We start from the raw sequence: 15,813 nt of genomic DNA on the forward strand, positions 1-15,813 counted from the left end.
TTTATTCTCAGCTCTAAAGATTGAGTTGTGGTTTTTAGATTGTTCTGTGTTACGAAGAACTTTGTAGTGGTTATTTATATTTGTAGTTTTTAGGGTGTGAAACCTTATCTACTAGTAAAATTGGTAGATCACTGTAGACTCTCCTATTAGCATCCCTCTCTCTCTTGATAATTTCATTTGTAGCTCCAACAAATGAATCTAAAAAGAAGAATCCAGGCCGGGCACGGTGGCTCACGCCTGTAATCCCAGAACTTTGGGAGGCCAAGGCGGGTGGATCACGAGGTCAGGAGCAAGACCAGCCTGGCTAACATAGGGAAACTCTATCTTTACTAAAAATACAAACATTAGCTGGTGTGGTGACATGCGCCTGTGGTCCCAGCTACTTGGGAGGCTGAGGCGGGAGAATTGCTTGAACCCAGGAAGCAGAGATTGCAGTGAGCCGAGACCACGCCATTGCACTCCAGCCTGGGTGACAGAGTGAGACTCTGTCTCAAAAAAAAAAAAAAAAGAATCCAGTATACTTTGCAATGCAGAAATTGGGTTAGATGAGCCTTTAGAGATTAATCCAGTTTAACCCCTCCTTTTACATCTTAGTAAAGTGAGTCCCAGTGTTTTCAAGAGTTGCGTGTGGCAGAGTTATTTTTTGAGCTCAGATCTTCTAATTCTTTTTTTTTTGTTCTTTTTTTTTTTTATTATACTTTAAGTTTTAGGGTACATGTGTACAATGTGCAGGTTAGTTACGTATGTATACATGTGCCATGTGCCATGCTGGTGTGCTGCACCCATTAACTTGTCATTTAGCATTAGGTATATCTCCTAAAGCTATCCCTCCCCCCTCCCGCCAGATCTTCTAATTCTTAATTGATAATAAACTGCTTCAGTGAATTGAACACCCACAGAAAATAGTGGAATGGTGTGTGGTTTTCAAATACCTGAGAATTGGTAATAGCCATGCTTTAGCATTTTTAGCATGGTAAGTAAATCTATTCTACCAGTGATGATTATACTTTATTACTTTGCTATTCAGGTTAGGTAGACTTGTTAGAAAAGTCCAGTGTTCCTAATCAGATATGCATTTCTTAAAAACAGGCATAAACTCTTCACAATTTTAATTACAGTTGTCCCTCAGTATACACGGAGGATTGGCTCCAGGACCCTTGTATATACCCAACCCTGCACAATACTGAAGTCCCACACCTGTGTATACGAAAAGTTGGCCCACTGTGTACATGGATTTTGCATTCCAAGATTTTTTTTGGTTCGAAACAATTTGCTTATAAGTAATTCAAAGCCATGTTGTTGAAGGGTCAGCTGTTGAAGCCAATCATAAAATACTACGTCTGAGGAAACAGGCTTCATTGCTCAGTGGTGAGTTTTTATTAGAATAGGTGTGTATATCATTATTAATATTTTACTGTTAATAGCTTTGTAATTCACACAAAATATATGGGTCCAGAGTAATTTTTGTTGATTTATTTTTACTATAAGGAGGGAAGAGAAAAAATAGCTCACTTGGCGGCACAGAAAATGAATACCATATTGGCAGTAGTAAAGCAGAAAATAATTCATTTCTGATCAGTAGTGCTTTCAACTTTCATCAGAATTATTATTTTTTTTGCCACTGTGAAAAAGCAGTTAAATATGTAAAGCTTCCCTTTAGAGAGGGTTCTTTTTGGATAGATCAATTTGGAACTAGCTTCTTTTTTTTTTTTTTTAATGATACTTCAGTAAACACAGCATTTACAACAAGAATTGTGGACTATGGTGGACCATTAATAGGGATTTAAAGATTTACTTAGAAATTGTAGACTTCTAATATCTTCTATTTCCCTTCTCACTACAGTTTATTTTTTTTTCTTTTTTCTTTTTTTTTTCTTTTTTTGAGATGGAGTTTCACTCTTGTTGCCCAGGTTGGAGTGCAATGGTGCAATCTCGGCTCACCCCAACCTCCGCCTCCCAGGTTCAAGCGATTCTCCTGCCTCAGCCTCCCAAGTGGCTGGGATTACAGGTGCCCACCACCACGCCTGGTTAATTTTGCATTTTTATTAGAGACGGGGTTTCTCCGTGTTTGTCAGGCTGGTCTCAAACTCCCGACTTCAGGTGATCTGCCTGCCTTGGCCTCCCAAAGTGCTGGGATTACAGGTGTGAGCCACCGCACCCAGTCTACAGCTTATTTTCTACTTATGTTTAACAGGAAGCTTGATAACACAAGCAAATGTGATGCCATTCTGGGACTGAAATGTCTTCTGAGTGTATTCAGATGAGGTATACCAGTGTTTAAAGATTAGTTGGAAGCTATTCTCCTAGTGTGCATATTTAATTTCTACTTACACCATTTCCCTTTAATGAGAAAAGAATCATATTGTCTGAATTTTCCTGTATAAAGTTTAAATAAGTTAATTATTAGGACTTCTTTTTAAAGGAGTAAGCAATGGAAGGATCAAACATTTATTAAATCTATTCAGCAAATATATAAATGTATTCAGCAAGGAAGAGAATGGGATTCACCTAAATCCTATTCATACTGCTTTGAGTTTATAAAAGTGGAGTTTTTTTATTTTTTGAGACGGAATACTCTGTCACCCAGGCTGCAGTGCAGTGGCACAATCTTGGCTCACTGCAACCTCTGCCTCCCAGGATCCTTCCCAGGTTCAAGCAATTCTTGTCCCTCAGCCTCCTGAGTAGGTGGGATTACAAGCTTGAGCCACCACGCCCAACTAATTTTTGTGTTTTTAGTAGAAATGAGTTTTCACCATGTTGGCCAGGCTGGTCTTGAACTCCTACCCTCAGGAGATCTGCCCGCCTCAGCTTCCCAAAGTGCTGGGAAGCCACCACTGTGAGCCACCACGCCTGCCCTAAAAGTGGAGTCTTTTTTTTTTTTGGAGACAGTCTTGCTCTGTTGCCCAGGCTGGAGTGCAGTAGTGATCTCGGCTCACTGCAGCCTCTGCCTCCTGGGTTCAAGCGATTCTCCCGTCTCAGCCTCCCAAGTAGCTGGGATTACAGGCATGTGCCACCACACCCAGCTAATTTCTGTATTTTTAGTAGAGACGAGGTTTCACCATACTGGCCAGTCTAGTCTCAAACTCCTGACCTCAAGTGATCCGCCCGCCTCTGACTCCCAAAGTGCTGGGATTACAGGCATGAGCCACGGAGCCCGGCCTGGAAGTGGAGTCTTAGAAGGAGTGACCATGATATATTTCTAGTGAGTAGAAGAGGGAAGGGAGGACATAACGTTTGCATGATATAGTGAAATGCGCAGCTAGAAAGAACTATTAAGATTTGAGTGAAACTTTTGCCCCCGGTGTTGAATGAGTTAACTTTCAGTCTGTAAAATAAACAGGAAGAAGCTGAGAAGTACACTGTATCAATTGCTAACACTGAATAACCTGCCTGCCTGTTTTTTCAGCTTCTGCTCCCAGACCACAGACCAGTGTTGGAAGAAGTTACAGATCCCTATAAGCCACTTTGCTCCTGGCCTTTGTATAACTATCTTTCATTCATCATTAGACTCTTTGGTGAACTCCCCACAAAGACTCCATTTCCTATATCTCTTTCTCATAAGAAGCTGTCACCTACTTTATGGAGATGACTGAGAGAGTAGGATAAGAATTCCCTCATAGTCTACCTTTACTTTGTAGCTGAAGCCTCAACTCCTTAGAAGTCACAGCGTTAACTGCTCAATCTGTCTTTCCTCCCATTCTTCCTTTACCTAGGACTTGTTCTCCTATAATAGTGTATATAGCATCTTCAGTTTCCCCCATATGCACAGGTCTTTCTTTTGGCTTTTAAATATCTACATTTCTTTTTTATTTTTTGAGACAGAGTCTTGCTCTGTTGCCCAGGCTGGAGTGCAGTGGTGCGATCTTGGCTCACTGCAGCCTCTGCCTCCTGGATTCAAGTGATTGTTGTGCCTCAGACTCTGAGTAGCTGGGATTGCAGGTGCCCGCCACCACGCCTGGCTTTTATATTTTTAATAAAGGCAGGGATCTACTGACTTAGGAACCCTGTTTTCCTTAAAAATTGTAATTCTCTCTCTCTTTTTTTTTTTTCCCTAGACGGAGTTTCCCTCTTGTTGCCCAGGCTGGAGTGCAATGGCATGATCTCGCCTCACCACAACCTCTGCCTCCTGGGTTCAAGTGATTCTCCTGCCTCAGCCTCCTGAGTAGCTGGGATTACAGGCGTGTGCCACCACGCCTGGCTAATTTTGTATTTTTAGTAGAGGGGGGTTTCTCCATGTTGGTCAGGCTGGTCTCGAGCTCCCGACCTCAGGTGATCCACCCGCCTCGGCCTCCCAAAGTGCTAGGATTACAGGCCTGAGCCACCACACCCGGCCCAAAAATTGTAATTCTTTTTTCTTTCCTCACAACCTCTCCTGTGTGTGTACATAATCTGTTTTGGTTTCTACTGCTTTCCACTCATTTTTGCTATTTTTTAAAATTATTTTTCATTTTTAGAGATGGGATGTCATTCTCTCCTAGGCTAGAGTGCAGTGGCACAATCATAGCTTGCTGCAGCCTCGACTCCTGGCCTCAAGCAAACCTACCTCACCATCCCAAGTAGCTGGGACTGCAGTCAGGCACCACCACGCCCAGCTAATTCTTTTAAAAAATTTTAGAGACCAGGGGGTGAGAGGTCGGGTGCCCTCATTATGTTGCTCAGGCTGGTCTCGAACTCCTGGCCTCAAGCAGTCCTCCCACCTTACCCTCCCAAGTAGCTGGGATTACAGGCACCAGCGAGGGTTGACTAATTTTTTAACTCCTAAAAATATACTCAGTCCTAGGATAGCATAGAGTTTAATATATTAAGGACCTTAAAATCTTGTTGAATATTCAAGCATCAATCTATAAGCTTGGTCAGTTCAGGGCTAGCATAGTATGTTGCTGTTACAATGGGATGTATTCATACATGTAGATAGGAATGAGGCCTATTACAGAGAACTTGACAGAATTTAGATGTGGAAGGTAATAAGCAATCAGATGACTGGTGCATTTGAAAAGGTACATCTGGCAACTAATTCTACAGCATTGTAGCATTAGTATGGAATATATTAATAGATAATCAGTCATCGTAGTTGAAATCTCCCTAAAAAAAAAACTGCCCTTAAATAGCTTAATATCTTTTGAAGAATAACAATTTTAGGAAGCCCAGGATAACAAAAACCTATATATGCATTGGATAAATGTTACTTGCTGGGGATGACAAATATGTCACCTGCTGTTGTGGCCCACGCACATCACATATTGGTTATGTATCATGGAACTTGTTGCTGAAGTAACTAGAATGTATTGAGAGTTTATAGAACAGCTTTCTGGGCAGCTGTTACTAATCAACTTTGGCACTGGGATTAAACATTTTTATGCCTTCTAGCATTTAGCAATTCATGCCAATTGAGGTGTCATTGAAGAGTTGGGGCTTGAATGAGAGGATCTCTCCATCCTTATTTTTCTTTTGCTCTCTGACACGTACTTTCTGATCTGTGGCCTTCGTATTCTCCACGTTACCACTGTAAGTCGTATCTGGATGTGTTCATGCTGATCCATCTTCCAGTCTCACCTTCCAGTTTGTCCTACTTTATAATCCTTCAGGTTTAATTCAAAACCTAATTTATCCATGATATAGCTTTCTTTTCTCTGCACTCATAAGTAAGCCCCATCACTCTTAGCCCTTTTTTGTGGGCCTGTCTGCGTTCCATAATTAGATTGTAATCCTCTAGGAAAGGATTGTACCTGACAGCCTCTTCTATTTCCCATAGTAAATACTAGTTGATTAATTGTTGGTAAAATTTACATCATATAGCAGAAATGGCTTCTTCAGTAAAATAGACTGAAGAATATGCTAGAGACTGGCTGCAATATAAGTGAGGTCTAATTGGTTTTAAATGAAGTATTTTCCACTCTTTCATTACTTGAGTGGTTTCAATTTAGAGCATCTCTTCGGTTCTGCCTTTAATCCCCACATTTAGATTACGATCAGATCATTTTCTGTTCCTCAATTTTGGTTCCAGACCAGCATTTTAGATTTTAATACTATTCTAATCTTGCTTTATCCAACAACAATAAAATCTTGCCAAAAGGACAAGTACTATTGAAGATATTTGTTGTATTTTCATTAAGAAGAGCTATTTTATAAAAGGGATGGATGATATAAAATATTACGTTTTTAATGAGAATTTTGAGCCCGATTAGCACGTTTGTTTGTTTTCTCTCTAGCAACCATAGTAAGTCCACCAAACCTCGATTTAGATCATCTGGTAATACAGTGAAGTCGGGAAACGGTTTAGGTCGTATCTCAAGAGGGTCCTCTCCTCTCACCGTCCAAGTTTGTGCAGCAACAAGAGTGTTAAGAAAGAATCCTTGCCGGGCGCAGTGGCTCACGCCTGTAATCCCAGCACTTTGGGAGGCAGAGGCGGGCGGATCACTTGAGGTCAGGAGATCGAGACCATCCTGGCCAACATGGTGAAACCCCGTCTCTACTAAAAATACAAAAATTAACCGGGTGTGGTGGTGCGTGCCTGTAATCCCAGCTACTCGGGAGGCTGAGGCAGGAGAATAGCTTGAACCCAGGAAGCAGAGGTTGCAGTGAGCCGAGATCGCGCCACTGCACTCCAGCCTGGGCGACAGAGCGAGACTCTGTCTCAAAAAAAAAAAAAAAAAAAAAAATTCTTAATTTAATGCTTAGTCGAATCCTCCACTACTGAGAGAGCAAGGCGGAGAAGTTTTGATGCGGAGCGTTGCCTGAAAGATGTTTTTGTAGAGGCATTTTAAGGAAGCTGCTCCGGATTTGTGAGGTCCGTTTTAATTTCCCTTGAAAAGCTCATCACGTGGGTGGGGGCAAGCGCCTGGCTGCGCCGGGGGGCACCACGGTGCTGCCCATCACGGGAACCGTCCGGGGTCTGTCCGTGAGCCCCTTTCTCCGCCCACCCAGCGGTCCGGCCGCGCATGCGCCGAGCTGGCGGGCCCGAGTGTTGTCGGCTGGGAAATGGCGGCCGCGGGCTTGGTAGCTGTGGCAGCGGCTGCCGAGTACTCTGGCACGGTAGCGTCGGGAGGTAACCTCCCTGGTGTTCACTGCGGCCCAAGCTCCGGGGCAGGCCCAGGTTTTGGCCCGGGGTCGTGGAGCCGCTCTCTCGATCGAGCCCTGGAGGAGGCGTCGGTCACTGGGGTGCTGAGCCTGAGCGGCCGGAAACTGAGGGAGTTTCCCCGGGGAGCGGCCAACCACGACCTGACGGACACCACCCGGGCGGGTGAGCGGGGCGGGGGGCGTCTCTGCCCGCCGGAGACCGGGCGCCGGGAGCCGCCCCGGCCGGGGGAGGCGGATGCGGGGGAGTTAAAGCAGCTCGTCCTGTAGGCGCCGGGTCCGGACCCGGGTAACGGGGAGAAGTCGCCGGCCCCAGCCCTCCGGGCCTGCGCCAGACCCAGAGCCTAGGGAGAGGCGGCGGGCGGCGGCATCTCTCGGGGAAGGGGGCAGAAGTGATTGATGGATGATTTTTTAGGCTTTCTGAGGAAAATCAGCTTCTGCCACGGCGGAGGTAGACCCTTGCCCCGCCCCTGTTTCTGCAGGCCCTTTCGGATTTGGGGTGCCGAATGGACCTGCTAAGACGGGAACGTTAGCGCGAGCTCTTCACAGATCAGAGTAGCAGGGGTGTCTGGACGAGCTGCATTGTCAGGAAGGGTCGGTCTCAGCCCTGGAAAGTGTTGGGGTGTGTGTGTGTGTTTAAAGTGGACCCGAAAGAAGTGTTGGGGTGTGTGTGTGTTTAAAGTGGACCCGAAAGAAGTGTTGGGGTGTGTGTATTTAAAGTGAACCCCAAAGAAGTGCTGGGGTGTGTGTGAAGTGAACCCGAACGCTGGAACTTCTTTCTTTGCCTCCATCTAGTTGACTTACAAAATAAATATGCTTGTAAAAATAACTAGAGCCCACCTTCCGACTCCCATTAGTTTCCTCTCCCACAAAAAAAGTTGAAGAAAACTACTTAGAAAAGATAGTCTAACATATCTGTACTTGCTGTTCCTTTTTAAAGCATTACTTCGTGTTATGTATGATTTCGAACACAGGAAAGAGAATAAGAAAGTAGGTATTATTTGGCTTTCTTAGTTGTAGCGAACAGTGTCTGGTGCCCGAGTTGTTCATCATCATGTTTGCAGTGCCGTCATCACTGCTCACTGATACTCCCACCTCAGCCTCCCGAGTAGCTGGGACTACAGGCGGCCGCCACCACGCCCAGCTAATTTTTTATATATATAAATATATATAAATATAAATATATAAATATATATTTTTTGAGACGGTATGTCGCTCTTGTCTCCCGGGCTGGAGTGGAATGACGCAATCTCGGCTCATTGCAACCTCTGCCTCCCAGGCTCAGGTGATCCTCCCACCTTAGCCTCCAGAGTAGCTGGGACTACAGGCGCCCACCACCACACCCAGCTAATTTTTGGATTTTTAGTAGAGACGGGATTTCACCATGTTGGCCAGGCGGGTCTCGAACTCTTGACCTCAGGTGATTGGCCCGCCTCGGCCTCTCAAAGTGCTGGGATTATAGGCGTGAGCCACCGCGTCCGGCCAATTTTTTGTATTTTTTCTGTAGAGACGGGGTTTTGCTATGTTGCCCAGGCTGGTCTCCAACTCCTGGGCTCAAGCTATCCGCCGGCCTCAGCCTTACAAAAGGCTGGGATTACAGGCGTGAGCCACTGCGGCCGGCAGTACTTGGTGTCTTATTTTATTTTAAAATCTTAGATTGAGCACATTTTCTATGCTTTGCAGTCATTAAAAGTTGATAAGTTACATATGATTCACTCATTTTGGAAAAATAAACAGAACTGTTAAACTAAAGAAGCTATTCTTTCCAAAGAAACTTTTGCTATAGTTTAAAATAGAAGAAATTAAATGCCTGCTTATTTAATCTCTGTTTGGAAACAGTTGAACTGAATATTTTTTAGTGAATTATATTAAAGTTTCTTGCTAAGGTAAATATAAGCAGCCACTTTCCTTTTGTGTGTGTTCTGGTAGACAACATCTAAAATTATCATTCACACCCCAAATTTCCTGCTTCTGTTTAGGAGATGGCTATATGGTATAGTGATTTCATATTGGTGTGAGTCATTTCATTGTTACTACATCAAGCCTGAAGCTAAAGAACAAGTTGATTACAGGAGTCTATCTAGCTCATTATCTCACCTGCTTTTCAGTAGTTCTAGGAGCAACGTGTTGAGTCCTTAAATATTTTATTGACTAAGAAAATCCAAGTGCATCTATGAAGAATAATAAGTAATACCAAAGAGGTTTTTCCTTACTGTGCTCTGAGTTTTTAAGTATGGTGTTGCCTACACTTTAATAGTTTTCTATAGAAACCACATTTTTTGTTGGTTGATTTTTTATCTGGTCAAAATGTGTAAAAAAGAAAATAAAAAGATTACAAGGTATTTTATAAACTATTAGACTAGATTCATTTCTAACGTAGTAATATCACTTATGAAATATAAAAAAAAATCTTTGGCAGACCTTTGTCATTACCCAGTCTCTGAATTGTTTTAAATGGATAATTTAATGCTGATGACATCATTTATTGAGTGTTCACTATTTGTGATTCATTGTGTTAGATGTTTTGAAATATACTGCCTTGTTAAATGCACACAGCAATTTGTGGATTAAAGACTACCCCACTTTACATGTGAGGGATCACCTAGAGAAAGTCACATGGCTATCACCACTGTATAGTTATCAGTGGTAGAATTTTGGCCCAGGTTCATCTAACTCTGTTCTTTCCACTGTACCATGCAACCTCTTCATATAGAAATAGGTATTGCTATTCCTGTTTTTACAGATGGTGGAAACCAGCATTTAGAGATGTTCACTAATTTACTCAAAGATCTGTGGCTAAAAAAGGACAGAGGAGAGGGTATTAGCCAGGAGTTTTGGTTTTTTTTTTTTGAGACGGAGTCTCGCTCTGTCGCCCAGGCTGGAGTGCACTGGTGCCATCTCGGCTCACTGCAAGCTCCGCCTCCCAGGTTCACTCCATTCTCCTGCCTCAGCCTCCCGAGTAGCTGGGACTACAGGTGCCCGCCACCAGGCTGGCTAATTTTTTGTATTTTTAGTAGAGACGGGGTTTCACCATGTTAGCCAGGATGGTCTCGATCTCCTGACCTCGTGATCCGCCCGTCTCGGCCTCCCAAAGTGCTGGGATCACAGGTGTGAGCCACCGCACCCGGCCTAGCCAGGAGTTTAGTTTGAGGTGACTCCAAAAGCCATAGTCTGTTTTTATGGCAGGTACTTTGATTAATTTGGGACCAACTTATGGTAGTTATTAGGTATGCTTAGACCTTATAGAAAATTTAAAGCCAAGTAAAATTAGTTGAATGCGAATATATAAAAGCTGCCTCGCATACTGTTTTTTCATAATGTGTAGCATGTACATGGTAGAGCTGCTGTCCTTCATATCCTAGGGAACAGCATATATTGCCCATATTTATAATTAGACATGATTTTGAACTTATTGGGAACGTTTTCTTGAGACTTTCTGTGCTGTTTATTTTAAAAGGTTAATCTGGCCGGGCCCGGTGGCTGTTGCCTATAATCCAGCACTTTGAGAGGCCAGGGCGGGCAGATCACCTGAGATCGGAAGTTCCAGACCAGCCTGGCCAACATGGTGAAACCTGGTCTCTATTAAAAATAAAAAAATTAGCCAGGTGTGATGGCGGGTGCCTGTAATCCCAGCTACTTGAGAGGCTGAGGCACGGGACTCGCTTGAACCCAGGAGGTGGAGGTTGCAGTGAGCGGAGACTGTGCCGCTGCACTCCAGCCTGGGCGACAGAGTAAGTGCTGTCTCAAAATAAAAAAAAAATTTAAAAAAGAGAAAAATATTAATCTTTTGGAAAAGGGGAATATTTATTTGGTAATGGGTGACTTGATCCAGTGGACAAGGAAAATCTTAGAAGACATCACAGAAGACTTCTTGAAGCAGAAAGGATATAACTTGGATTTGGGCAAGTAGAAACAAGAAGGAAAGCCATTTTAGGCAGTGGTGGACAGCATGCAAAAAATGTTAGAATATAAAGGATATCAGTTAATTTTGCCGGTCCATCATTCAGTCCCTTCTGGTAACAGTACTCCAGTTTTCCTAGGGAACCACCCCTCTCAGTTATATGAACCCCACCCTGGCATAGGGTATGCCAGTGACTCAGGCTTAGCTAATGGTCAGTCAGTATATAGTCCATTGCTCTGGCCATAGTGATTGTTCAGAGGTGGGCCCATTTTGCAATCAGCACACATGAGTAACTGAATTTTTTGTTGAACTATTGAGAAAGAGGCATGCTTTGAGCCCTGGGATTGCTGAGAGACTAGGATGTGACCCTGGAAGTTACCAATAAGTGGGAAGCAGAGCCAAAAGATGGAAACAGTGAGACCAAGTTCTGATGGCAGTGTTTGTACCTTTGGGTCAGCTGCCATGCCTAAAGTCAGTGCTATCTCTGTACTTTCAAATTATGTGAGCTAATAAATTCTCCTTTCTGCTTAAGGTGAGTAAAAAAGTTTGTCGTTTTTTTTTTTTTAGATGGAGTCTTGCTCTGTTGCCCAGGGTGGAGTGCAGTGGCATGATCTCGGCTCACTGGAACTTCTGCCTCCTTGGTTCAAGCAATTCTCCTGCCTCAGCCTCCTGAGTAGCTGGGACTACAGGCGCCCACCACCACACCCGGCTAATTTTTATATATTTAGTGGAGATGGGGTTTCACCATATTGGCCAGGCTGGTCTCGATCTCCGGACCTTGTGATCCACCCGCCTGGGCCTCTCAAAGTGCTGGGATTACAGGTGTGACCCACCGCACCTGGCCAGAATTTTTTGATGATAAAAAGGTCCTGACTAATACAGTGAAACTGCCCATGATGATATTGTGGTGAGACCAATTTGGTCAAAATAAATTATTGGATTAGAGAATATAAGAGCTGCCTTTCATATATGAGGAAGCTAGATAGCCAGTAGGTTTAGAGGTCAGCATTCATTCAACAGACATTTATTGACTAAGCAACTTTGGCAGTTATCGATATACAAAGAGGACCAAGACACTCCATGCCCTGAAAGAACTCAAGGGATTTAATGGGGAGATAGACGGGTGGAAGGATTGTTTGAATTGTGTAATAATAGCACAACTTCTATGTTTTAGGCATTATGCTGGGTAATATAGAGGAAATAAAAATGAGGCCTTATGAATATTTTTAAATCTAGTAATCTGGTTGGGTAGCTGCATAACAGAAAGCTGTGAGGGAATGAAATCCTGGTACACTGAGATCATACTGGAAAATGAAAATGTACAAATGCTGGTTGAATTTATTTAAAAAATAAAGGATAGAAGGAGTCCAAGATAACTGTTAAACCTGTAAGACTAGAAAGATGGTAATGCTATTGCTTATAATAGTAGCTAACATTTATTGAGGTCTTAACATATTCCAGGTATTGTGCTAAGCTGTGTGTGTGTGTGTGTGTGTGTGTGTATAACATGAACAAAAACAATGTGTATATATACACATATAACATGAACAAAAACAACCATAGTGTGTTGTAAATACTATTTTTGACCCCATTTTACGTGTGAGAAAATTGAGGCTCAGGAGATTAAATAATTTGATCAAGGTCTCACAGCTAATAAGTGACAGAACTAGGATTCAATTTCTGATACATTTGACCCTAAAATTGGTGTTATTGATCAATAATTATACTGACAAGTTGGGTTCCTGTAATTTCTTTGGTTTGCCCATTATCTTTGAAGGGTTGGTAGCACATCTAGTGAATCATGTGGGACAAATAGAAACAAACAGAAACTGGAGCTTCAGAATGTAGAGTGACACTTTAGGAGGCTGAGGTGGGTGGATCACGAGATCAGGAGTTCAAGACCAGCCTGGCCAACGTGGTGAAACCCTGTCTCTACTAAAAATACAAAAAATTAGCTGGGCATGGTAGCACACACCTGTAATACCAGCACTTTGGGGGGCCGAGGTGGGCAGATCACCCGATGTCAGGAGTTCAAGACCAGCCTGGTCAACATGGTGAAACCCCGTCTCTTTTAAAAATACAAAAAATTAACTGGGCGTGGTGGTGCATGGCTGTAATCCCAGCTACTTGGGAGGCTGAGGCAGGAGAATTTCTTGAACCCTGGAAGCGGAGGTTGCAGTGAGCTGAGATCATGCCATTGCACTCCAGACTGGGCAACAAGAGCAAAACTCCGTCTCAAAAAAAAAGAATGTAGAGTGAAGTTAAGGCTATGGAATAAATTCAGGAGTGTCATAGTGAGAGTTTATAAGATTCTTGGAGGAAGGACGTAGAGAATGGAAAAGGTAGGCACTGTCAACTCAGGGAGATGCCAGCATTTTAAAAGGTGGAAAGAGGAATCAGTCTGGGAAAAAACAACAGAAAAAGGAAAAAAGATTCAGTAACTAGGCCTGTACTAGAATTCATAGAATCCTAAAACTAGGCCGGGCGCAGTGGCTCATGCCTGTAATCCCAGCACTTTGGGAGGCCGAGGCAGGTGGATCACCTGAGGTCAGGAGTTCGAGACCAGTCTGCCCAACACCGTGAAACCCCGTCTCTACTAAAAATACAAAAATTAGCTGGGTGCCGTTGGCAGGCGCCTATAATCCCAGCTACTCAGGAGACAGGCAGGGGAATCGCTTGCGCCGGGGAGGTGGAGGTTGCAGTGAGCTGAGATGGCGCCTCTGCACTCCAGCATGGGCAACAGAGTGAGACTCCATCTCAAAAACAAAACAAAAAACAGAAAAATCCTAAAACCAGAAGGAACCATTGTGACCTTCTAAGTTATTTCACAAATGAGAAGCAATCTGAAGCTGGGTGCCGTGGCTCATGCCTGTAACCCTAGCACTTTAACACTTTGGGAGGCTGAGGCCGGTGGATCACTTGAGCCCAGGAGATGGAGACCAGCCTGGGCAACATCACAAACCTTGTCTCTTAAAAAAATACAAAAATTAGTTGTGGTGGAATGTGTCTGTAGTCACAGCTACTTGGGAAGCTGAGGTGGGAGAAGAGCTTGAGTCTGGGAGATTGAGGCTGCAGTGAGCGGAGATCGCGCCACTGCTCTCCAGTGTGGGCAACAGAGTGAGAACCTGTCTCAAAATAAATAAATAAATGAGAGAGAAGCAATCTCAGATTAAATGATATTCTTAAGGTTATATAGTGAGGTGATACTGTTTTACAGAAGGCAAATAAGAGTCATAGCTGAAGCTTGAAGAAAACTCTTGAATGAAATACAGAAAACAAGAAAGCAAAGACTCAACATTGGGATAATGCCTACAGGTGAGAGCAGGATGCTGTGGGGAGGTGGACTACAATTACACACAGAAAAAGGAAACAAATTGACATGTGGCGGGTGAGCCAAAGTAATGCAGTGTTTTTGGAGCTATGAGAATTAAAATTTTCGAGAAATGAATAGGTAAGAAGAATGAGGACTGCTAAAATGCCATTTGATTTTCCAAGGAGACAGTCTGTAACTCACAAAATCATGGTTTCATTAGTCTTGGAAATACAGACTAGAGTACCTGGTCTTAATTTGAGATTGTGTTTTTCTTGGATCCTTGTTTATGTCTATTTTGTAACAGTCACAGTATATGCACTATGAATTTTTCTAGAACTGTGCTGTCTAGTATGGTAGCAACTAGCCGTAAGTGGTTATTAAAATAGAAATTTAAAACTTGGTTCTTCATTTGCACTAGCCACATTTCAAGTGCTCAGTAGCCACATATGTCATTTTGGACAGCACCTTGGACCAACCTCCTCTCTGTCATACCGGACAGCACAGATAATAGAACCCTCTCATCACTGCAGGAAGTTAGGTTGGACAGTATGTTAGACTCCCCTGAGATTGTTTTTAAAAGAGAAGGGGAGGTAGTAGGATGGTTTCTTTAGGGGAGGCGAGAAGATGAACCATAGATGACCACTGAACCAGTGTTGAGAGTAGGGGAGTGGCAGCAGTGCTGGGGCCGAGGATTTCCCAGGTTCCGGTTCCTTTTACAGTGGCTATATTTGGGAGCTGGATGGTTAATGTTACTTCATATTATAACATCAAGTATGACTTTAAGTGGTATGGTTATATACATGTTTCATGTTCCTTCCAGTTCTTCTGTAAAATATCCCAGTTGTGCTTGGGAAAAATGTATAGTCAGTGTGGTAATTCACACAAAGGAATATTATTTTGAATTCCTGAAGCAGCCGGCAATATCAAATGCAGTGTGACTAATTTTAGAATCAAACTAGTAGTAAAAATGTAAAGCATTTCCTTATTCACTTTTAACTTTCTTCTTTGCTCTTCACAATTTCTTAATTTTTATTGTTTGAAGGAAGTCTTAAACCTTGGATTTAAACTGGTTTAACTGATTTCTTATTTAAAAACTGGGTAATAGATTTTCCCATTAAAAACAGGTTTTTGGCTAGGCGCGGTGGCTCATGCCTGTAATCCCAGCACTTTGTGAGGTCGAGGTGTGTGGATCACCTGAGATCAGGAGTTTGAGACCAACCTGACCAACATGGCGAAACCCCGTCTCTACTAAAAATACAAAAATTAGCTGGCTGTGGTGGCACGCGCCTGTAATCCCAGCCTCAGCTACTCGGGAGGCTGAGGCAGGAGAATTGCTTAACCCGGGAGGCAGAGGTTACAGTGAGCCAAGATCACGTCACTGCACTCCAGCTTGGGCGACAGAGTGAGACTACCTCTCAAAACAAAAACAAAAACAAAAAACAAAAGAACAAACAGGCTGGGTGCGGTGGCTCATGCCTGTAATCCCAGCACTTTGGGAAGGTGAGGCAGGTGGATCATGAGGTCA

The 15,813-nt window shown here is 43.3% G+C and overlaps 1 protein-coding gene across 5 annotated transcripts in view; it reads left to right on the top strand.

Annotated features, from left to right (window-relative positions):
• The first annotated feature begins 6,931 nt into the window (after positions 1–6,931).
• Positions 6,932–15,813, top strand: part of LRCH3 (leucine rich repeats and calponin homology domain containing 3) — a 102,072-nt gene continuing 93,190 nt past the window's right edge. For 3 of the 5 annotated variants that reach the window (XM_054480579.2, XM_054480577.2, XM_054480578.2), the window contains exon 1: positions 6,936–7,240. In XM_054480579.2, the coding sequence (XP_054336554.1) occupies positions 6,979–7,240 (262 nt within the window). In that variant the 5' untranslated portion in view covers positions 6,936–6,978. Of the gene's footprint in view, positions 7,241–15,813 lie in introns of all 5 variants that reach the window. The other 2 variants (XM_054480580.2, XM_063661394.1) reach the window with 2 other exon arrangements.

This window comes from Pongo pygmaeus, chromosome 2 (assembly GCF_028885625.2).
Source record: "Pongo pygmaeus isolate AG05252 chromosome 2, NHGRI_mPonPyg2-v2.0_pri, whole genome shotgun sequence".
In the NCBI taxonomy this organism is placed as follows: domain Eukaryota; kingdom Metazoa; phylum Chordata; class Mammalia; order Primates; family Hominidae; genus Pongo; species Pongo pygmaeus.